The 24,833-nt window shown below is 42.8% G+C and overlaps 1 protein-coding gene across 8 annotated transcripts; it reads right to left on the reverse strand.

Annotated features, from left to right (window-relative positions):
* Positions 1–1,491: 1,491 nt before the first annotated feature.
* On the reverse strand, positions 1,492–24,380 carry CDV3 (CDV3 homolog). 8 transcript variants are annotated; one of them, XM_089911137.1, is made up of 6 exons: positions 24,218–24,379; positions 17,891–18,074; positions 16,200–16,276; positions 6,501–6,646; positions 5,057–5,216; positions 1,492–3,866 (listed from the first exon to the last, which is right to left on the reverse strand). In XM_089911137.1, exons 3-6 carry the CDS (start codon positions 16,208–16,210, stop codon positions 3,716–3,718), a joined length of 468 nt encoding a protein of 155 aa, XP_089767263.1. In that variant the 5' UTR covers positions 16,211–16,276; positions 17,891–18,074; positions 24,218–24,379; the 3' UTR covers positions 1,492–3,715. The 8 variants fall into 8 exon arrangements, with proteins under 8 accessions (XP_089767263.1, XP_089767262.1, XP_089767260.1 ...); XM_089911136.1 differs by lacking the exon at positions 17,891–18,074 and having other exon boundaries at positions 24,218–24,380; XM_089911134.1 differs by lacking the exons at positions 17,891–18,074; positions 24,218–24,379 and adding an exon at positions 17,004–17,649 and having other exon boundaries at positions 5,057–5,210.
* Positions 24,381–24,833: the final 453 nt, after the last annotated feature.

The raw sequence follows: 24,833 nt of genomic DNA on the forward strand, positions 1-24,833 counted from the left end.
GCACAGTGAAGGAAACTACCAACAAAATAAAAAGGCCAACTACTAAATGGGAGAAGATATTTGCAAAGGATGTATCAGATAAGTGGTTAATATCCAAATATAAAAAGAACTCATACAGGGACGTCACTGGTAGTCCAGTGGTTAAGACTCCACGCTTCCATTGCAGGGGGCATGGGTTCGATCCTTGGTCAGGGAACTAAGATCCTGCATGCCACGTGGCATAGCCAAAAAAAATAAATAAATAAAAATAAAAATGGACAGAGGACCTGAAGGACCTGAGAAGACATTTTCCCACAAAAGTCATACAGATAGATGCTCAACATCACTATCACCAGGGAAATGCAAACCAAAACCACAGTTATCACCTCACACCTGTCAGAATGGCTATTATCAAAAAGACAACAAATAACAAGAGTTCTCAAGCATGTGGAAAAGGGGAACCCTCATGCACTATTTGTGGGAATGTAAATTGGTGCAGCCACTATGGAAAACAGTATGGAGGCTCCTCAAAAAATTAAAAATAGATCTACCATACGACCCAGCAATACCACTCCTGGGTATTTATCCGAGCAAAGTAAAATCATTATTTTGAAAAGACATGTACATCCCTATGTTCAATGCAGCATTATTTACAACAGCCAAGATATGGAAGCAAACTAATGAAGAAAATGTGTTACGTAGATACAATGAAATAACAGCCATAAAAGAGAATGAAAATTTGCCATTAGCAACATGGATGGACCTGGAGGGTATTATGCTTAGTGAAACAGTTCAGACAAATAGTGATTTCACTTATATGTGGAATTTATAAAACAAAAACAAACATAACAGAAACAGTCATAGATACTGAGAACACATGCAAGAGGGGAAGGGTGTGTGTGGGGATAGGTGAAATAGATGAGGAACATTAACAGGTACATACTTCCAGTTACAAAATAAATAAGTTGTAGGTATGAAAAAAATACATATACTTACATTCCAAAATGAACAGTTCAGTTAAAAAAACACTTGTATTTGATTTTTGATATTTCAAAAATTTCACATTCCAACCAAAAATGACTGAAAATATACTTCCTCTAGTTTAGAAATTTAGGGACTATAATCCAGACTAAATCCTGAAATTTAAAATGGCTCTCATTTGAGAAATTCGTAAGCTTCTCAGAGGACAAGCCCTGAAATCTTTAGTTTACATAGTAGAGACTGTAGATTTCCCTACCATGGTCTAAGATAACACAATTTAATACAGCAATGAAGACAAGAATACATTTCAATGTTTATCTTTGGAAAAGAACATTCATCACAGGTTCACAGCCAGTTTCATTCCAGGTCTGGTTTTAACATTAAGAGTACTCTACAAACATTTCTCAAATGGAAAGGTCACTCGAGATGACATTATCAGCCTCCTAGAGCAAAGGAGGAATGTCATCAATTCTCCATTTTCAAAGATAATCAGTTACCAGTTAAGAGTAAAAACCACCAGACTCCAAAATCTACATATTTACTTTTTATTGAATTTGTTAATGTTACAGAGTTTTTGCACTGCCAAACCATGCCTGAGAATTCAAAGAAAGAAATGGTACAATGGACAGCCTCATCCACCCATCATACAGCATATTAAAACTTGATTCATGTGCATTTTGATAATTTCACAATCTTTTAAAAAGTTATAAGAAGGGTTGGAATTTTAAATCTCCTGCAGGTCTTCAGATTTCTATGCCATTAAGTAACATTTCCACATATTCATCTCAGTTCATTCCTCAATAACATAACCCCCAACGAAATTTTGCTGGAAAAAAATGCATACTTTTTAGGGGAAATATGTGGCTCAAGGTCCAAGAGGTTATTTGTTAAAAGATTTTTGGTTCTCAAATGAAGTCTTCAGATTAACCAAGAATCCTTTGTTTCTCACTCATCCAACCTCTCCTTGGCTGGCTCAGCTACTCACCCAAGTACATCAGAACGTAGGCATCCTGCCTGCCACTTCAAATAATGCCAACATTATTGCCCAGATATGGTTCGCATCTGACAGCAGATGACTCTGTAACACTCCTAGGAGTGCGATTCCTGCACTGACACTTATCAAGACTGAACTCCTAGAGGAAAATGCTCCCACATCAGGATAGTTTTACTCACCCATTTGCTTCACTCTTGCCAGTAGCAAGTCTGCAACTCCTACATTTGGCAAAGGGATTTTATTACAGAGAAATCCAGACTCTGCAACAAGTGGTCACATGCCACTTTGAAATATTTCTATTGAACCAAAGATACAAAACTAGGAAATTACCAGACTATCTCATTAGATGGAAAGACTTTTCAGTAATCCTGGGTAGCGTCCTGATGTCCTTTTCCAGGACTAAAAATTACTGGATAGTTTAAGCTGTAATCATTAAAAACAGAAGTGCTACATCACCTGTCTTTCGCCCCTGACTCTCCAAATGAACAACGTAAAAAGACACACCAGGAGGTTGATGACAGAGCTAGGCTGAAACAATCACTGCGTCTAATACCTTAAACGTTTGGGCACAAGTGCATCTGGAATTCTTGTCAGAGATCATGCAAGATCCATGAAACTTCAGTGGGTTTTAGGTTGAGGTTCTGCTCTCGCTGCTTTGAATTTATAAGGACACATCTGTGACTCCCTTGGCCTGAGCAGAAAATATACTCTTTCCACCAGTTTACTATACAACTTAGACCTGATTAGAGGAAGCTTTAGCAGCACCTGAAGTAGAGCCCCCTGCATCTACTGCCCTTTATATCAAAGGCCATCTGGTTCTGCTCTAGGGATTGGCAAATTCATGAGACGTTTCACAATTCCAATGCATATTTCAGGTTACTTAGCCAAGCAATATGCTCTGTCAAAGAACTATTCCAAGTCAAAGCAAAAAAAAAAAAAAAGAAAGAAAGAAAGAAAAAAAAAAGCCTTAATATGGAACACAGAAAAAGTACTACCCAAATAAAAAATTACTAAAAATATAAGATTATTCCCCCACACACACCCCTTTTCCCACTTGGTGACCCAAGTTTTGTTGAATTTAATTTGTGGTTACCTCAGAATACAACTCAAAGTTTAAATTATAAATCACAGCCCTACACAGATTATCTGAACACATCAGTTCTTTAGAGAGCGGCATGTTCCAGGAAGTCTAATACCCACTACAGAGTGTTCCTTATGAATGGGGCACAGGACAGGTTAATTAAGGTCACTTAAATCTTCATCTTTTACAGCAGATCAGAACCCAGATGGCTGACTTTCTGCAGGATTTCTGATAGGAATCCAGTAGAGCTGGTTTCAAGTTTCACATCGACACTTAAAAGCTGTAACCTTCTTATCCAGAAGTTGTGATCCACATGAAGTCCACAATGAGTGCAGCAAATCTGAGGTAGTCAACCCTTACGAAGGCTCAGTATCTGAACATAAAAAGATTTTGAAATGACCACTGGCTGCAGTTTTTGATTATTTTGTATTTGCAGAGTAACTCTGAAAGAACACTGCTGAATCTAGTTGACACATTTATATAACAATGAAAATCCCCCTAAATCCAATACACATAAAGAGCAGTTGTGATACTTTAAACTTCCATAGTGCAATAGGGCCGGTCCCGTACACCGAGTGGTCTGCATCAGTTGTAGATCCAGCAGAGATCAGATGATGATGGCTGTCCATGGTGGTTAGCTGTGGTCTAGTTACCTTAGAAGGGTTAGCAAACACCATTCCTTAATTGTACTGTGTGTGGCTGCTTTTCTGATTCTCAAGCACAGCATACTGGTTGTCTAGCTGAAGTTTAAGGGCCTGGTTTTTTGAAACCTCATCCCTACCTCTAGTTTTGTGTCTTACTACTTCAAAGCTCTTCTCCATTTCTTTATCCCTAAGGGAAAAGAAATGTAATCAGTAAATATTTCTTCTTCACTAGGTTGTTTTGAAAATATCCTTCCTTGAATTAAAAAAAAAGCCACCCCTTAGAAAAATCCTGAGGAAGGGACAGGAGGGGGAAACTGGTATATAAATCCTTACCAAAACCACTTTTAAGGCTTCAATTGAACAGAAAATATAGAATACTGTACTGAAGCTCTAGGGTCCTATTTTCTGTGGTAGCAAATCTACTGAATACTATTAACTGAAAACCTATTTTGGGACCAACTTCAAGACAACTGGAAAGTTAAAAAGCTGTCTAATGACATGGTGATTCCTTCTAAGACTCATTGTTACTCTTAGCAAATAATAGACAATACACATCTCTTTCTTTATGCATAAAGTAAGAACAACAATTTCCTCATTCAAGTAAAGTTCTACTCATTATTCAAAGAACTCTCCACACATCTACTTTATGGGAGCGGGTCAGATAAAGATGAGTGTGGTGAATCACTGCCTCTCGTGGAGGACAGAGCAGAGGACCAAGTCAAGTGGAGGCTTAAATTCAAGCCAGCTGTGCTCTCAAAGAGGCAAAAACGCTGGGATTTAATTTAAAAGCCACCCCGAAAAATTTCCATCTGATGTCATTTACATTTCTTCCCATTTTATTTACTTTGTAAAAAATTCATGTCCCTAAATAAGATGTGGATGTGCCATATGTGGTCATTTAACTCCAGGTAGCATTCATTTTAAGTACCTGCTGAAATAAGATTATTTTTAATATTAGATTTATAAATGCCAACATCTTTCATCTACTCACATTAACTGGGAATATAATGAAATATTGCTGACTTTTCTAGTTTCTATATTACAAGGAACACAGAAGCAGCAATAATGTACTTAATATTTATTAAGAATTCTCACTAGATGAGACTTGTCATGGCTACAGAATGACATAAACTAGGGATAAGGGAAATTTGCAGACGAAGTTTGTCTTTGGTGCTCTTTCCCCTCGCCCCCCCCACCCCAGGTCCTTCCCCCCTTCTCCCCCCAGTCCTGGGCATGTAAGTCCCACCTTAATTCTCAGTTGCCTCTCAGCTGCAGCTTGGGCTTTACTGCAACACCCCAGGTGGGTTTTCAAATCCCAAAAACCCCACTCCCTGGCCAAAGGATAGGGCTCCAAAACACAATCTTGAGAATACTTACTTCCGGCTTTCTACATGCTTGGCAGTGGACTGCAGGGATGGGAACTGTGTATCACTGTAGATTTCTGGTGGTCCTTGGGGTGCTTTCCTTGTTGTGGTCAACCTGGCCCCAGGAGGCCTATACACGCCACTAGTCATTGTCGGTTCTGGGGTTTCTGTAACTAACATTTCAAAACAGTTTAGAGAAACTATTCAAGTGCTTGGCGTTTTAATAAGCTACTCCTGAATTCCTGATCATTTTAACAGTTATGGAAAAAAACAATACTTACGTTAAGGGTCTCTGAACAACAGAAGGAAAGTTATCTGAGGAAATGTCCAAAAGCAAAGGCCTATTTTTCTAGGGTAAAAGTAGTCTTCCAATTTCTCTTCCATGTACAATTTTAATTATCTATGTAAATGAGTTCTATTAAGTCAACTTATTGGAAGTGGGAAAGGCATCTGCTGTTCCTGGGAGACAGGTCTCATCAGGGACTACCTTTCAAAGTATGACCACTTTTACATCATCAATGAATTTTTTATTTTCTAGTAAAACAGGAGAAAAAATTAAGCAGCCCAAAGTCTTGTACCATGACCAAGATTTTGAGGACACAGCCTTTCAGCTTTTCTTACATACCATTCACCCCCCCCATCCTAAACATGAATTCAGTGTTTTACACATGTTTTCTAGTTATCGAAAGCTTCCTTTCAAATGAACATCTCTACATCATTCATTAGCTCAAGTATAATGCAGCTAGAAGGAAACAGGCAAAAACTATGCATGGTAGTAATCTGTGATCTTTGGACAGTAACATTTGGGGGTGATTTGTTATTCTTTATATTATTCTGTATAAAATGGGTATACATCAGAGCATTATTTCTCAACATTTTTTCTTTATTGCCTTCCTAAAAGAGCCTTTTTAGACAACTTTCTTCTAAACAGTACTGTCCTCATGCCCCAAGCAAAAAATGTTAATACCACAGATACACTGTACATATGTTTACATACTCTGGCCCTCTGATGGGCCACAAACCATTGTAAGATCTAAGATTTCTTTACCATTCCCACTCTCCCCCAAGCCAAGAAGCACTTTTCATCCTCTTGGGAGTGATAAAATCCACCTGTCTGAGAATTCATTCTTCAGAGAGAGTAAAATGGGGAATGGAAAAAAAAAAGACACAGGTACTCAATATTCCTTAGTTAGCCGTCAAACATTGAAAAAAAAATGCTTAAACATGTAAATCTGGCAAGCTATAGGGCTGCAGTAAGATTTAAGCAGCCTACAGCCTTAACTTCCAAATTTCTTTATTGAGGATATGAAAGTCTTTAGATCAGACACAAATCTCTCTCCTAGGAATGGAAAGAAGACCCTACTCACCCAGTGCAAGCATGCATTTAGTTGAAAGCTGACTGCATGTAAAATTATACACAAATAGACATCTTTATGAAAATGAAATATGAAGATTACCAACTACTGGAGCAGGAGGTGCTTGTACCGGAGCTGTTTTATTCCAGGGACCTGAAGATTTTTCTACACCACCACCACCTCCTCCGCCTTCTTCCCAGTTATCACCTGGATCTTCTCTTTTTTCATTTTCATCTTCTTCCTTTTCACTATTGGAAAATAAACAAGTGAATTCAATTACAGAAACACCAGGAAAACTGTCAGTCCAAATCCTTAATTCTATCAATAATGATCTGTGATTCTGGAGAAGGTACTTATTAACCTCTTCAAGCCCAAATGCCTCACTTGCTTTTAAAAAAAAAAAAAAGAGAGGAAGAATTAGGGGATTTTATTTTATGCATTAGGACTTCATGTAAAAGGATTCATCGCTGGAAAAAGGTTGAGAAAACCTCTCTGACAGTCTCCACTTCCCTTGTTGCAAACTCCATACACTCAAGAATATCTAGAAATATTTAACGTACTGACATGCCAGGCTTTTAACAATCTGTGTTGATTATTTATAGCAGTCCCTACTGAGGGAGGGAAGAGAGGTCAATCTAACCTGAAATGTAGAGAAAAGGGCAATTTGAAAGATTAAAAGTACAATTACTTGATTTTTTTCTAGGACCAAAGTGTACAAACAGGCACTTATGGTAAGCATATTTTTAGTGATCAAATGTATGGGTTTTAAAAGTTGTATAATTTCATTTGCTAATCCTTTAGTACATGTAAAAAAATACTCTCAAAATTAATTCACATTCCAACAGAGGAAAACAAGTTAGCATTCAGTATTTACATCAGTGCTTCATACTTTATTAGTGTCAGTCTCTACTGTCTAGACATAGGAAATATATAGAACTGCTCCCTAACATCAGAGATGTGTCACGCATTTAAAGAAGAGAATACAAGAACTCAGTCTTTGGCTTACTAGTGATTATAAATGCAAAATATATCCTCAGTGGTGACATACCATTCTAAGACTGACTGAACTGTTCTATTTAATGCCTATTTTTAATTTTTTTTTTTAAGATTTGATGTGGACCATTTTTAATGTCTTTACTAAATTACAATATTGCTTCTGTTTTATGTTTTCTTGGTTTTTTGGCCACAAGGCATGTGGTATCTTAGCTGCCCGACCAGGGACTGAACCCACACCCCCTGCATTGGAAGGTGAATTCTTAACCCCTGGGCTGCCAGGCAAGTCCCTATTGTTTTATTCTTGAATCGACTTGAGTCATAAGTCTGTGATCTCTGCAAGGTATCTTTATTTCTCCTTGTGTTGGATTACTTATTACTATTTTACGTAAGCCTGAATTTGCTAAGTTATCAAGTACATATAGCCTGCCTCTATCCCACTGGCTTGACAGCACAAAGATAACTGCCAAATCAAACTTCCTTTTTGCAACTCTTTGCCCTTGCAGATGATGTACCTGGCACAGACCGCCAACCTTCTCCCTGGATTACTTTCCATGACAGTGGTGGTGTTTCCTAGGTCTTCAGCTTATCAATCTCTGTCATCAATCTAACTGTCCTTTCCTCTATTAAAAAAAACGGGCTGCGGGACTTCCCTGGTAGAGCAGTGGTTAAGAATCCGCCTGCCAATGCAGGGGACACGGGTTCGATCCCTGGTCCAGGAAGATCCCACACGCCGCGGAGGAACTAAGCCCGTGTGCCACAACTACTGAGTCTGTGCTCTAGAGCCTGTGTGCCATAACTACTGAAGCCCACGCACTGCAACTACTGAGCCTATGTGCCTCAACTACTGAAGCCCCCATGCTCTAGGGCTCACATGCTGCAATTACTGAGACTGCATGCTGCAATTACTGAAGCCTGTGTGCCTAGAGCCCATGCTCCTCAACGAGAAGCCAATGCAATGAGAAGCCTGTGCACTGCAACAAAGAGAAAACCCGTGCGCGGCTGTGAAGACCCAACGCAACAAAAAGAAAAAAAAAAAATGCTACATGCTGCTGCCTAAAGCTCTGTCTCTGGCCTTCCACTCTTTCAGACATTTTCTCCTTTTGATATCTGATCCATGACAATGGCCATAACAATGTATGTATGACTCCTACCCTGACTGTGACCTTGGGAACATCAGGGCATATCCTGGTTTCTGCAAAATGACATCTAAGGGTGCTTTCTTTCCATGTCTATTAAAATAAGTTCTGGCTATATGACAAATTTCTTGAATAGCTAATGGTCTTCTTTAAAGACACTCAGATAATAGTACCATCACTTATTGCCCACCAACCAGAGATGATTCCAGAATTTAGAGGCCTAGGGTGGCAACAGAAAGTGAGAAAGGGAACAAACTTACCTTCAATCTGCATTTAGAGCACGATTTTACTAAAGACTATAGTTTGAGAGGAAAAAAGCGTGGGGAGTATGGCTAAGCCAGCCTTCAGTCTTCCTTTTTGCTAACACATAATAGAATCCTATGGAGCTATTTAAAATGTTAGGCCTACACTAACATGGAAGTAATAATCATGTCACATAAACCAACAATGTATCAATACTAAAAATCCATGCACCTAATATAGATAGAAAGACAACTAGAATGATTTCTTGGGTAAATGTTAAAAAGTGGGTGCTAGAATGCATGACTTTATTTTCTTCATGGAGCAAGCAGTTATGAGCAGATTTTAAAGCCAAACTGGCTGGTTCAATACACCCAGGCTCTGCCATTTACTAGCCAGGAAGACTAAGTACGGCATCTAACTTCTGTATGCCTCAGTCTTCTCATGTAAAAAGGGGGTAACAGCCCCATTATGAAGATTAACAGACACAAAGCACTGATAACAGTGCTTGGCACGTGGTAAGTGCCGTAAGCATTTGGTATTACATGCTTTTTATTTATTAATTATTTTTTAACATCTTTATTGGAGTATAATTGCTTTACAATGGTGTTAGTTTCTGCTTTATAACAAAGTGAATCAGCTATATGTATACATATATCCCCCCTCCCTCTTGCGTCTCCCTCCCACCCTCCCTATCCCACCCCTCTAGGTGGTCACAAAGCACCGAGCTGATCTCCCTGTGCTATGCGGCTGCTTCCCACCAGCTATCTATTTTACATTTGGTAGTGTATATATGTCCATGCCACTCTCTCACTTCATCCCAGCTTACCCTTCCCCCTCCCCGTGTTCTCAAGTCCATTCTCTACATCTGTGTCTTTATTTTTGTCCTGCCCCTAGGGTCTTCAGAACCATTTTTTTTTTTTTTTTTTTTTAGATTCCATATATATGTGTTAGCATACAGTATTTATTTTTCTCTTTCTGACTTACTTCACTCTGTATGACAGTCTCTAGGGCCATCCACCTCACTACAAATAACTCAATTTCGTTTCTTTTTATGGCTGAGTAATATTCCATTGTATATATGTGCCACATCTTCTTTATCCATTCACCTGTTGATGCACACTTAGGTTGCTTCCATGTCCTGGCTACTGTAAATAGAGCTGCAATGAACATTGTGGTACATGACTCTTTTTGAATTATGGTTTTCTCAGGGTTTATGCCCAGTAGTGGGATGGCTGGGTCATACAGTAGTTCTATTTTTAATTTTTTAAGGAACCTCCATACTGTTCTCCATAGTGGCTGTATTAATTCCCACCAACAGTGCAAGAGGTTTCCCTTTTCTCCACACCCTCTCCAGCATTTTAATATTTAGGTTTTCATATAAGCACCACATATACCACCTTTATAATAAGAAAAAACATAGTTTTCATTAAAAAAAAAGCAACATGAAAACATGTTCTTTTAAAATGGACACTAAGCAGTATGATCTTGCTTCCTAAAGCTTTTAAGTAGAATGATCAGGTAAGAGTATGAAAGTCATAATTTATCCAGGAGTCGTATCCAAATGTCAAAATTGTCCCAAAAGAAGTTTTTTTAAAAAGTTACCCACCTCTGAAGCCACACCTATGTAATTACACTAAAATGTAATTTGCTTGGTCCATGAGTAAAAGCACAGGTGTTACTCACCTAGCTATAATTGACTATGTAGTTAGCAATGTCACAGCAACCCAATCCATGCCAGACAGGGTGATAAGATCCCCACAAAGATTTAAGTGACTTCATGGCACTTTTACACTCTTATATCCCCAAACTGTGATAGCTTTCATTTGATCAGTTACATTTAGAAATGGTTAATTTCAACAATGCACTGAATTAAAATAGCTTTTCCCTTAAATTATTTTAATATTTAATATATAAACCCCAGAATTATCAGCTTGCAATAAACTGAAAACCAAAAAAATTTTAACACTGATTATCCCTAAGCAGAAGGGATTATGAATAATTCTTGCATATTTCTTTATGCTGTTATACTCTTCAAATGTTCTAAAGAACAAAAACATTGTTTTCCTAATCTGCAAAAAAATAAAGTTTGAAGAAAAACTCTAATTTGGTCTGATAGAATGCTGAGAGTCTCAAAGAAAAGAAGATTCCTTTACTGTCTAGTGTTCATCACCTTTTCACCCTCAGAGACAAGTGAAGAAATGAATTAAAAAAATCACAAATCTAAAATACCTCTAGATTACAAACTATTACTAGAAAATAAGAGTGATCTGTTTTAATTAGAGGGATTGTATATTGATAATAGGCACAAGACAACTTAGTATTTTGCTTCATAAGATTCTGAAATATCAGCTAAACTAAACATTGGAAATTGTCTAGTCAAGACACTTCATCCAACAGAGGGAAGTAAGGCCCAGAGATGCTAAGAGCCTTGCCCAAGTGCTATAGTAACAATGGCAGGATAGAAATAATTTAAATAGCCTACTACTTTTTCATATTTACATATTCCAGAAAATGTCAAACCTCCAAATGCCAAAGAACAAAAATCATGTTGCAGAGAATTATTTCCACAGAAGACAACTAGGCTAAAATTTGGCGTTTGATCCAAATATAATATACAACGTCTCATCAGCTAAATTTGATGTTTTAAAAACTACAATGCTTAAAAAATAAGTAAATAAAATAAAAACTACAATGTTACTGTAAATTCATTATCACAATCCAAAGTATACTGTCTTGAATATGCATTAGTCTGTAAGGCACTATTTTGGGGTACGGGGAATGATAATGCTACAAAAAGGAATATTTACTGAGCATCTACTATACCAGGCAGTGTTGTACCTGTTTTACAAAGTTAAAAATCGAAAGAACACTAAGGCGGGGAGAAGACCCATTGTACATATGAGGAGACTGATATTCAGATACTTAAGTACCTTCACCAGGGCTACAATGTAGCAGAGCCAAGTCAGTGGGACTCCAGAGCCCATATTCTTTCAGGTTGCCTATTACTTCATTTCGCTCTCTTTATAGCTCTAAAATATGAAACAAAAATTTTCCCTATTTTGAGATTTGAGAAATTCACTTTTTTTTAGTAAGACTGATCAGGATCACACATTCTACAGTGGTGTATCTATAAAGAACAGAACATTCTTACCTCCTTATCTCAAAGGACATTACAGGAGAATTTATGTATCCTAACTCCCCCTTCCCCAAAAGCAGCTACAACAAAATCCGGACTTGACTGCACTTTTGCCAGAATGCTGGGCATGGGCAGCGCCACTGATTTGACCCTATTATCCAATCACTGTTACAACAGTAAACTGGGGGGATAGAAATGGCCTGATGAGCCATGGCTGGCAGCTTAAAATGTCACTGTATTTCATCCAAGGACCCTTTCTTGACCCATTCATGGTAGACCTAAGTGTCTCTCCTGGACTCCACGGCCCCTGCACATCACTGAAATGATCTACTAGTGTTCAGTAGAGCATGAGTTATTTTTTTACAACTCCAAGACCCAGCAGTTGATGCCCAATATCCAGGACACAGCAGTCCCACAAATATTTGCTACTACGAATCCAGCTTGGATGCTGGAATCATTTCTTCTCTTCAAAGGACAAATTAACCAGCTCTACCTAATGGGTTTAAAAGTCTAGATTTCTTAAGATTCCTAGAAAACCACTGGGATCCAAGGACTCAATTTTTTATTGAAACATGACAAATGCTCACCATTTAGTAATAAGTAGTAAATGAAATCTTTCTTCCTCAAATCCATTTTAAAGATGGGAAAGGCCTATAGGTCTTACTATCAACCAATAATCTAAGCTCAAGCGCTAGGCCCCTTCTTTTATCACCATCTCAATGGCTTCCCTCTCAGAACTTGTCTGTAAACAATGTGATCTTGAATAAGATTAACTTAGACACAAAACTTGACACATGACCTCATAATACTCTTGGTACTTAAATCTTGAGCTAATGGGTAAATGTGAGCTAGGACGTTAATACAGTATGCTTGCTGCTGCTGAAAACTCTCCCCCTTTCAATTGCACACTCACCTTCAACAAACGTCCAGCATGCTAACTTACTACGAGGACTAGTGTCAAAAACTTTTAAGACTGTATGCAGCTAACTAAAGAGAAAGTAAGCGTGGCAAAAATGATTTGTACATCTCCAGCAAGAGTATAAGGGTACTTATTCTACTATTCTTGAAACTTTTCTGAGGTTTGTAATTTTTCAACACAATAAGTTGGGAGAAAAAAAATTAAGACTATAGATGGAGAATTTCAAGATATTTTTAAGTCAACTTCAAAGTGTCATTTTCCCTTGTTTCATATTGAAATAGCAAGGCTGTCTCTCTCATGGATAGAAAAGGTAACAAACTAAAGGCATAACCACCCCCCTCCAATTCCAGAGAAGAGAGAGATCTCATTTCTCTCCCCTTCTGAGGGCTTCTGCACAAAAGGTAAGACCAAGTCATAAAAGACAATCATTCAAGATCTCCAGCAACTCTGAGAAGGATTTTTCTTTATATGGTTATACTAATGCCAACCTGAACATGTCATGTTCTCCTATTAAGTCCATAGTGAACTGACTCACCAGAGTAGGACTTTAGTCATGATAATATTATGTGCCTCCATTATCCCTTCTCCTCAAATATTGGTATTATAAAGCAGGTGCCTCATGGTTAAATAGCAGAGAAATTCCCAAGAGTAAGACATTCTAATTTACCCACTAAACAGAGGTTGGTTAACATTAACCAAGTGGATATATTATGAACATCCTGTTCAAAATCCTCACAAAAATCCTGAGTAGTCATCTCAATTTTGCAGATAACATTCACAAGTAAAGTAACTCGCCCAAGGTCACACATAAGCAGCAGGGCTAAAATGCAAGCCCAGGTCTGTCTTTCCCTAAAGTCCACGTTTTTGCCACATTATCAACTATATCCTATTTGTGTGAGTAACCTACTTCCCATTCTATTGAACCAGTGTGTCTTTCCTTGTAGACTCCCACCCCTACTGAGTTTCAATGTCAAGAACATTTAATACAAAGTTTATAAAGATATTCAGTACATGGTTGACCCTTGAACAACAGGGGTGTTAACATGCCTCATCTGCAGTTCTTCCGTATCAGCAGATTCAACCAACCACAGATCGTGTAATACAGCATTTACTATTGAAAAATATCTGCATATAAGTGGACCCATGCAGTACAAACCCATGTTGTTCAAGCGTCAGCTGTATAAAGTGAAAGTTTTTGTCATTATTATTAACCCTCTGATGGCTTCTCACTCTCAAGCCTTTCCTGGAAGCCGTTGATTCCCCTCTGTTGATTTATGAAGGCAACGGAGACAGACCCCAGACTCCACAGTGACTGAGAATCCACAAAAGCAGCTTCCTGAAGAAGGTATGTTTCTCAATGTTAGCAGGTAATAGAAAGATCTCTGGATGGCCACTGAGGGGCAATGACTAGATGCTAAATAATGAAAAATGCAGTACAAAAAAGCTGGTCTGGGCTTCCCTGGTGGCGCAGTGGTTGAGAGTCCACCTGCCGATGCAGGGGACATGGGTTTGTGCCCCAGTCCGGGAAGATGCCACATGCCACGGAGCGGCTGGGCCCGTGAGCCATGGCCGCTGAGCCTGCGTGTCCGGAGTCTGTGCTCCGCAACGGGAGAGGCCACAACAGTGAGAGGCCCGCGTACCGCAAAAAAAAAAAAAAAAAAAAAGAATCCTCCTGCCAATGCAGGGGACATAGGTTTGATCCCTGGTCCGGAAAGATCCCACATGCCGCGGAGCAACCAAGCCAGTGCACCGCAACTACTGAAGCCCACGCACTCTAGGGCCCGCTTACCACAACTACTGAGCCTGTGTGCTGCAACTACTGAAGCCTGTGTGCCTAGAGCCCATGCCCTGCAACAGAAGAAGCCACGGCAATGAGAAGCCCGCACACCACAATGAAGAGTAGCCCTCCCTCGCGGCAACTAGAGAAAGCCCGTGCGCAGCAACAAAAACCCAACACAACCAAAAAAAGAAAAAACAAAAACCAAAAAACATCTAACACACGAAGGAAGCCAAGAAGTGGCTGGGAATAAACCTCCAGTCTAATCACCTCTACTTCACACCACCACGGAAGGTATTTCAAATGTGGGGAAGCTGCATTTCCTAAAAGTTTCCCACTATCAATCAGGTTTCACTTTGCTTAAGCTCACACAGCGACATGAAAGAACCTAGGACATGAATGCCTAGTTGTGGTAAGTATCCAACAAATGTCATACAAGTTAGCCCTGGTTTTTTAATAAGTTATTTAACACCATAAATGTTACCATCTAGAGAGGTCAAAAGACAGTATTTTGTTAAGGAAAAGTATTTCCTCCACTGTGCCAGGCAGTCACGGGCATATATAAATCACAGACTTCAAACTGGAACGCAGTTCATCAGGTTCACTTCTTTTTTTGGCTGTGCTGTGTGGCGTGCGGGACTTTAGCTCCTCAACCAGGGATGGACCCCAGGCCCCTGGTAGTGAGAGTGCTGAGTCCTAACCACTGGACTGCCAGGGAATTCCCAGGGATCACTTATTTCTTGAAACTGAGAATAAAGGTTTTTAATCTAAACCAATAGATTTTCTACTTCATGAGACCCTCAAAAACATGACATTTATTTACATGAATCTAAAGTACATGTGACTACCATAGACTGGACTTGATAAAATACGTTAATTTCAAATTCTCTAAGCCAACCAATCCAATTTTCAGAAATTACTGTTTTCTTGAACTTTAAAAATGTACTTAGAGTATGATTCCATTTCTATAAGTTTCTAGGAAAATTAATCTAGTGTTAGGTTAGTGGTTATTTGAGGGGTGAAAACAGTGACTACGAGGGGGCTTTCTCCTCTACCAGTAATGTTCAGTTTCTTGACCTCAGTGCTAATTACACAAGTTGGTTTCACTGTGTGAATACGTAAAATCTGTTATTTCCCTCTAACTATGCTTCAATTACGAATACATATATAACTTGTTTGTAAAATCTGCTATTTCCCTCTAACTATGCTTCAATTACGAATACATATATAACTTGTCTGTCACAGAGGATCTGAAAACCACCCCTGTTATTTTTTGAAACAAAAAGAAAAACTAACTTCGACCCACCAATATTAAAAGTAAAAATTTTGAAACCACAAAATCCATTTTAGCTGTCTCAAAAAGGCCTAACCAAGATTTGAAGCAGGCAAGTTCTCACAGGATTTTAGAGCTGGCAGCTAATTTGATCAGCATATAGAAGGGCCACCATCAGAGGAATAGGCACAATCCATTAGAGTCCTAATAAGCATATCTAAAGCACAAGAGTACTGTGATGCTGTTTTGGGGCTAAAAAACCCCCAAACATACAGTATCTATCCCTTGAGTTATCTAAGCACATCTGTAACCAGACCATACCTTATTTGCATTGCTTGAACTCTTAGGCCGCTGTAATCAACTTCTTTTTGCTCAAATTCTTTCCACTCATCTTCATCCTGTAAAACAGGTACCACTTAGTCAATTAAAGCTATTTGTAAAAACACAACTAAGACAACTATCAGACTATGAAAAAGGGATGAATCGGCTGGAACCTAAAGTGTGGACTCGTTTTCTGGCCAAAGCCCTTGCTCAATCCCAAGGCCAACTAGGCTGGAGGACAAACGTGAGTAAACTTTACTTCCACCGCGTTCCTTCATGAAACCTGTTACTTTAAAAGCAACCAGGAAACGCCAGATGAAATCAACAGGAAGCCCACAACTAAACGTCTAGCTCAATCTTGCCATGAGACTTTTCTTTTACGGGCTTCGGGACCAAGTTGTGCCAGTTAGAGATGCCACAAATGTGATTGTTAGAAAATTCAGCTCAGACTACTGGTCTGAAATCAGAACGCTAAATTACTCAGAGTAGACGTCATTCGATAGATGCACTTCCGACCCGGGCCGATTCCCCGGGAGGGTGCCGCCGCCAGCTTGCGTCCTCGCCCGAGCCAAGCGCCGCGGGTCGGGAGCGGGGTGTCGGGGGTCCAGCGGGGAGCGCGAGGCGGCCCGCCGTGGGAAGCCCGCGTCACGTGGCAGCCTCCGCGCCCATCAGCCCGCCAGCCGGGCCCCAGCCGCCCCTCCCGGCCGTTTCCCCGGGCAGGCAGGCAGGCAGGCGGGCGGGGGCGGGCACATGGGCGCAAGCGCGCGGCCCGGGCCCCGACTCCCAGTCTCCCTGGCCCCTCACCTTTGTCACAACCTTGGTGGCGGCCCCGGGGCCCGTGGCCCCCGCGCCCGCGGTCCCGCCGTCGCCCGGCCGGGTCCCCGCGCCCGCCCCACCGCCCGCCGCGCCCGCGGCTCCGCTGCTCCCGCCGGCGACGCCCGCCGAACCCGCGGCGCTCGCCGCCCGGTTGCTCCGCTCCTTCTTCTTCTTCTTGTCTCTCTTGGCGAAGAAGTTGTCCAGGCTCCGCTCCTCCATCTCAGCCATGGTCGCGGCCTCCTCGGCCCGGATGGGTGGGGCCGGCAGCGGGCGCTGCCCGCGGGGCTCCGAGCTCGGGGTCGAGGCCGGCTCGGCGCTCAAGCTCCCGGGCGCGGCGACGCCTCAGCCCCGCAGGGTCGCCGAGGCGTTTGCGGCGGGGCGAGCGGCTCCCCCCGCGTGCTGGCGAATGGTGGTACGGCCCTCCTCGGGGCTCGCGAGCCGCTGCCGCCGCCCCGCCCGCCCGGGCTGCAGCGACAGCGGTGCAGGATCCCGCCCGCTCCGCAGCCGGAGGGCAAAGGGAGCGTTCGGGCCAGAGGTTCCAGCGAGAGTGGTAGGCTAGCGGCGGCGCGTGAAGGAGGAGGACGCGCGCACGCAGGCCCAGAGAGGAGGGGAAGGGGGTTGGGGAGGGGAGGGAGGGGGAGGAGGGCGGGCGGGCGGGCCCCCAGAAGAGAGAGGCAGCACCCACGCCTGCGTACTTAGCTCCGCCCGCCAGTGTGGGAGAGTGGAGGGGAGGGCGGCGGGAGGAGACGGAGGCGGGGCTGGAAAAGGAGCCAATCAGATGCCAGAACGAAGTGCTTTGGCGACCATCCCTGTCTCGGACGGGGCGGGGCCATGGCTTGGGGGCGGGGAGATGGTATATGCTAAATGTGACGTACCTGATGACTCTTGCCTCCCGATTGGTCGAAGGTTTAGCCTTGGGGGCGGGCATTTAGAGGGCTGGTTGGTGACTTGGCTAAAGAGGTCCGGTCGAAGGGGCGGGTAGGTCCCGTCTGGGCGCATGCGTACGATACACGTGCGTCTGCTCGTCAAGGGCCAGCTGGGGCCTTCTAGTCGTTTGAACTTTAGCGAGACGGAAAGGCCCTGTGTTAAGCTAGCTATGTTAAAGATGGTACCATCCGCTCTGCTGGCCTCTGTACTTTCACCCTCTCTGGTCTGGCAACTATTCATTTTCATCGTAGGGGATGATTGTTATGAAAGTGAGGAGCAGTGGCCTTGAAGTTTAGTTCTCATTTACTAAAAGATCTTAGTAAGCCAGTAGGTAGTTAAAAGGAGATTGGTTTTATCTATTGGTTTTATCTATACTCCACCCTCTACTAGATATTGATATATCTACCAAGGTCAAGCTAAATCTGACCCTCAAGCTCCTGATCTGTAAAATGGAGATGTTAGCTCTTGCAAGATACTTGGGGAAAGAGTACCTCTTAGTTGCAGTGCTTAATACACATTGGATGCGATAAATGATTTTACATTTAAATAGTATCCCCTGCCCTGACGAGATGATGACTGTAATCTATCTTTTTTTTTATCCCTGATAAGAGGAGGGGAATGGCATACCATAGTAATGGGGACCAAATGTGCCCATGCTATACGTGGTTGTCCCATTTAAGTACCTTTTTGGCCTTGAGAATGAAATGAATCCTTGCATATGAAAAAGGGCCTCTAATGTAAGGTATTAAACTTTCCACTTCCTCCTTCTAAAGACAGAGAACTGTCACAACCACTGAGGAAATGACTCAGACTTATGTTAGTAGCCTTGTGGGGTAGATAGAGCACAGCCAGTAAATGGAGCTACTTCTTGGTCTTTTCCTTTACAGTTTTTCTGTTAAAGTTTGTCTCCCCCATGCCCCCTCCACCTACACTATTAACGTACTTAGCCTAGAATATGTCAAAGAAGCAAATCAAGGGCCTGGCCTTGGCCAACAGCAAGCTTTCGTATAATTCCGCAAACATAAACTGCCCTCAACCACCTGGGATGGGTCTCTAGGTAACTTCCTTCTGTGACACCAGGTATCTTCTTGTGATGCAGGCCAAGTTCAGTATTGCCCCTCCCCCACCTTCCTTAACATCTCTGATCAAATTTCTTTTTCTTCCTTTCTCTCCCTCCCTTGCTTTCCTCCTTCCTCCTTCCCTTCCTTCCTTTTGTTCTTTCTTTCCTCATCTGTGAAGGACCTATTTAGCTATATTTAAGGCAATGTGCTTTGTTCCAGGCAGAGTAATTTGTCATTCCTGCCTTCAACTCCGTTATAATCTAGAAGAAAAGATCTAGATATGAATAACTGAAATTCAGTCCTCCTTTTCTTAGGTCCCCATCAATGTATCCGTGTCTTGAAAGAAGTAATGATGGGAAAAAAGCAGAGAAGGTACAGCAGTTGAGGGTTAATGCAGTAAAATTCTCTACTACATCTTTCAGTGTGATTGATGGCATGCTTCCCAAACTTGATCATATGTAGAAAACTCAGGTCAGGCCAGTAGAGAGACAAGGGTCTTTGTGGTTGTGTCATTATCTGTAGTTAATAGTCTCCCGCATGGAGCTGGTCTCCTCCACTTTGAATCCCCTGACCTGAAACTGACAGCATATATTCCTACCAGGTTTTCCTCTTAAATCTCCCTTGCTACCCTCCTCCAGATGGGTTACACAGAGCCCTGAATCCTCATCTTCACCCCGTCCTCATCATGAAGCATCATCCAGCTCTCTCGATATTTGGACCTTCCCCATCTTTAAAGCAAAACAGACCTTCATTTGTACTCGGTAGATGGAAAGTTGAATAGTGGCAAGCACTCGGAATATTACCAGGTATTTCAGCACATCTTCTAAGTATCCTAATGCTGTCTGAATGTGGAAATTTCTCTCTGAGTCCTCTGAAGTGGTATAATCCAAAGGACATCATTTATCTCCCTCAACAAGGCCCACTGAGCTCCAATATTCCATGAGCTCAAGAGCTGGCACAGGGCAGCTGGGCCCAGCCCCATTATCCCTGGGCTCTTTTTTGCTGAGCTATTCATTCCAAGTTCCATTCTGCTACCTAGGCTGGAAATTCCACACACGCTCAGCTCAAAAGAATGCAGCTCATGCTGGCCAAAGACTTGCCAGGAAATGGGGAGTAACTTTTCATTTGTGGCTTCCTCTCTCAGATCTGTGAGCTACTGCCTGGCCTGTTCCACTGACGACCTTTTCCAATTGGGGAGCAGCTACTTTCAGGTCACTTCCTCTGGTGAAACCTCTACTGACTTCTACAGGCAGCCTGGTTCCTGACCTTTAAAGGCCCAGAGACCTTTTGTTTGGTATGGGTGTTTGATGCTTTCCTGGTATTTGCATGATTTGTTGTTTAACTATTCATCCACTCATTAACTCATTCATTTATGTAAAACATTTATTTAATGAGTACCTACTGTATGCCAGGCCTGATGTTAGGAGTTAAGTATAAGTCAGATATAGGCCCTTCCCTCACAGAGCTTACTGTATGGTAAACTGGTAGCCAGAAGCACACACGTATACATACAATTATAGCACATTGAAAATGTAATAGGGGCTGGGCGGGTGCGCAGCCCTTTGAGCCTGGGTTAGAGGTCCACTCCACCAACAGCCTTGCAGCGGTCCTTGCAGCAGAGAGTGCGGTGAGAGGGGGATCACGGCTTTCTCCCTGGGACCCTCCAGGTCCTCCGGCCTCGGGGCCAGCAGGTGAGCTGGGGGGCCTGGGGACAGGGCTGTGTACTGCGGGGCTCCAGAGTCCTCGCCACAGGCACCCATTGGCCAGGCCCAGGCCTTGAAACAGCCGAGAACCTCTCCCTCATCCCCACTTCTGTGACCTAATGGCAGCGGCTGTCTTCTGCAGGACCTGGCCCCCGTTTGGGCGGCTTGAGGAACCTGAGGGCCTGTGGGGTCCTGTGCGCCTTGCCCCCTCAGTGATGAAGGCTGGGCAGGGTCTGGGGACCTGGCCCTGAGGGCGCCGCCAGCTGAGATCTGCCTCTTCAGCCCGGCCTGGGCACTGAAGGGAGGACCCAGACTGGGTGCCGGACAAATGCTCCTGGGCAGGGTAACCGGCCTATGCAAGGACCCCCTCCCCTTAGCCAGGGCCTGGACCTTGGAGGGCGAAAGTTGAGCCTTGGAACCTTGCCCTTTCTAGGTAGAACAGAGGATAACATTTGTTTTGGTGGAGGTTTACAGGAACATGGTGACCTGACCTCAAGAACAAAGGATCTGACACCAAGAAGTTTGCAGCAACTAACCATGCCTCTCTCTTACCTTTCCTATAAAAGGGCTTTGCTGAAAGCTTTTGGGGAGTTTGGGGTTTTTAAGGCATGAGCCACCCCTCTCCTTGCATGACCCCGCAATAAACCTTTCTCTGCTCCAAACTCTGATGTTTTGGTATTGTTTTGCCTCACTATGCATTGGACACACGGCCTTGTGTTCGGTAACAAAAACACTTGAAGGTAAGAATGGTGTTGGGCATACAGCCTATGTCACAGAGGCATTTGACCGAAGTTTGTAAAATGTCTCCACTAGTCTCCAGTTTTCCACATTAACAGGGGATTGCACAAACCATGGACTATCTAAGTGTTCCTTAACATCTTTCCTTGTTGGCTTTGGAATACATAGTCAGTCATGTGTAGCCAAAAATTTGACCTTCTTCCTCAACCTCAAGTCCCTCGTTAGCTTGTCCTTGACATTAAGGTTCTAGTTGGAGGATAAATGGTTAACAAGAGGAATGAGGTCCCAGACACCAGTGGCTACCCAGAAAAGCCTGTTTCCAGAAAGAGGTAAAGGGCTGCCATGCATGACCCTGCACCCCCCCCATATATAAACCTACCACCAAGGCTTGCAAAAGGGAGTTGGACTCATTAAGCCCACCCCTAGTGGATCAGGTCTGCTGTTTGTTGAACCACACGAAATTGCAGCTATCTGTTTTTTAACCTACCAAAATAGCAGTTCCATATGGTTCAACCTAATATATCTGAGAATAAACAAAAAAATGAATTATGTAAATCTGAGAATAAACAAAAAAATGAATTATGTAATGAATGAAGTAATTATGTAATGAATGAAGTAATTATGTAAATGAATGAAGTAATTATGTAATGAATCAAGTAATTATGTAAATGAATGAAGAGCTTGGGAACAACCAACCCACCCATTAAGGTGATGTCCTTGATGTAATCTTAGGGGGGAAGGGCTGGAATGTGATGACAGTTGAATAATCAGCAATCTAATCAATTGTATTCTATGGAGAATGCATGAAACAAAGAGAAAGAATGAGGCTGGCATATAGAAAGAGGAAGGAAAAAGAAGTAGGGTAAAGCCAAGAGGCTAGAAGTTGGCATTTATTACCTACCACTGTCCAGGAAAGAGCAACATGAAATTGGAGCTCACACCGTACCCTGCTGTGAGGTGGAGATGACTCTCCAAACCCCACCCTGACTTGGACTACATCTGCCTCCCTTAACTCACCAACCAGCCTGCTGTTGACTGATTTGGCTACCAGGGATTGCTTATATTGGGAAAAGGGTGCTCTGGTTGAGGGAGGAGACAGCCAGTTACTGGAGGACTAACACCAACTGTTAATGAATACATGGGCATCTGGTTATATACTTCAGCCTCCTATGAGTTGGATTGTTGGGAGTCAGTCTTCTCTAGACAGACAAACCTCAGGACACTGACTTGGCTGTGAAACAGTTTCAGCTCTGTGGTAAATTGATCAAGGTAAAACTACCCTGGGTGGCCTCTTTGGGAGCCAGTCAGATGACTCTGGCACAATGCAAAACCTTCTGACTCAATCGTTTTGATCATAGAGTGCAAGGATATAATTATGTTGGCAAGGTACCATTATCCTATCCCTGACCTTAACTCCAATCCTAATCCTATTTCATGACCCAACAAGTAAATGTGAAATTGTCTGACATTTTCTGCTTCTGAATCAGAGCCAGCCCAGTCTTGGTTACCAAGTCAGCAGGTCAATAGTACTGTCATCCTCCTTGGACTAAAAAAGCAGGAAAAGGGTGAGGGTGTAGGGAGCCTAGAGAGAGCTTCACATACTGAAGGCAAGTCCTTTACATTCTCACAAGCACCTTGCTCTTTACTTCATGATCAAGCACCTGTTTTTTTGCGGTACGCGGGCCTCTCCCTGTTGTGTCCTCTCCCGTTGCGGAGAACAGGCTCTGGACGCGCAGGCCCAGCGGCCATGGCTCACGGGCCCAGCCGCTCCACGGCATGTGGGATCCTCCTGGACCGGGGCACGAACCCGTGTCCCCTGCATCGGCAGGCAGACTCTCAACCACTGCGCCACCAGGAAAGCCCCAAGCACCTGTTTTCTAAAGTCAGACCTGGACTCAAATCACAACTCTGCCTCTTCCTTGCAAGTCACTTAGCTTCTCTGCATCTCAGGTTTTTTCACCTGTAAAGTAAGGATGATAAACACACCTGCCTTGTGGGTCTGTGAGGACTCAATGAGAGGATGGAATTGAAGCCCACCCAGCTCAGTGTCTGACAAATAGTCATCCCAGTTAATGTTAGTTATTATTATTAATAGTATTCATGTTATTACTAAGGCATGTAACATGATTTATAGTTGCATAGGGGTTTTTGGTGACTGTTCCTTTATCTGTCCTCTCTGACCCTGCGGCTCATTATTGGGTCTTTATTTCCTGCTGAGTGGGTGCCAGCCCCATAGTAAACAATCACTAAACATTTGCTGACAATTAAAAAAATAATTAAAAAGACAATTTAAGAGGATGGCAGAGTAGAGGGACGTGCGCTCACTCTCTCTTGCGAGAACAATGGAATCACAACTAACTGCTGAACAATCATTGACAGGAAGACACTGGAACTCACCAGAAAGATACCCCACATCCAAAGACAAAGGAGAAGCTGTAATGAGATGGTAGGAGGGGTGCAATCACAATAAAATCAAATCCCATAATGGCTGGGTGGGTGATGCACAAATCGGAGAACACTTATACCACAGAAGTCCACCCGCTGGAGTGAAGGTTCTGAGCCCCACATCAGGCTTCCCAACCTGGGGGTCTGACAATGGGAGGAGGAATTCCTAGAGAATCAGACTTTGAAGGCTAGCAGGATCTGATTGCAGGACTTTGACAGGACTGGGGGAAACAGAGGCTCCACTCTTGGAGGGCACACACAGAGTAGTGTGCACATTGGGACCCAGGGGAAGGAGCAGAAATCCCACAGGAGACTGAACTAGACCTACCTGCTGGTGTTGGAGGGTCTCCTGCAGAGGTGGGGGTTGGCTGTGCCTCACCATGAGGACAAGGACACTGGCAGAGAGGTTCTGGGAAGTCCTCCTTGATGTAAGTCCTCCCAGAGTCCGCCATTAGCCCCACCAAAGAGCCAGGTAGGCTTCAGTGCTGGGTCACCTCAGGCCAAGCAACCAACAGGGAGAGAACCCAGCCCCACCCATCAGCAAGCAAGCAGATTAAAGTTTTACTGAGCTCTGCCCACCAGAGCAATAACCAGTCTACCCACCACCAGTCCCTCCCATCAGGAAGCTTGCAGAAGCCTCTTAGATAGCCTCATCCACCAGAGGGCAGACAGCAGAAGCAAGAAGAACTACAATTCTGCAGTCTGTGGAAGGAAAACCACATTGACAGAAAGAAAGACAAAATGAAAAGGCAGAGGACTCTGTACCAGACGAAGGAATGAGATAACCCCCCCCCCCAAAAAAAACTAAATAAAGTGGAGATGGGCAACCTTGCAGAAAAAGAATTCAGAATAATGATAGTGAAGATGATCTAGGACCTCAGAAAAAGAATGGGGGCAAAGATAGAAAAGAGTCAAGAAATGTTTAACAAAGACCTAGAAGAATT

The sequence above is a fragment of the Delphinapterus leucas genome, chromosome 4 (genome assembly GCF_059928025.1).
Source record: "Delphinapterus leucas isolate spDelLeu-1000000601 "Yukka" chromosome 4, BTC_Dleu_Yukka2, whole genome shotgun sequence".
In the NCBI taxonomy this organism is placed as follows: Eukaryota; Metazoa; Chordata; class Mammalia; order Artiodactyla; family Monodontidae; genus Delphinapterus; species Delphinapterus leucas.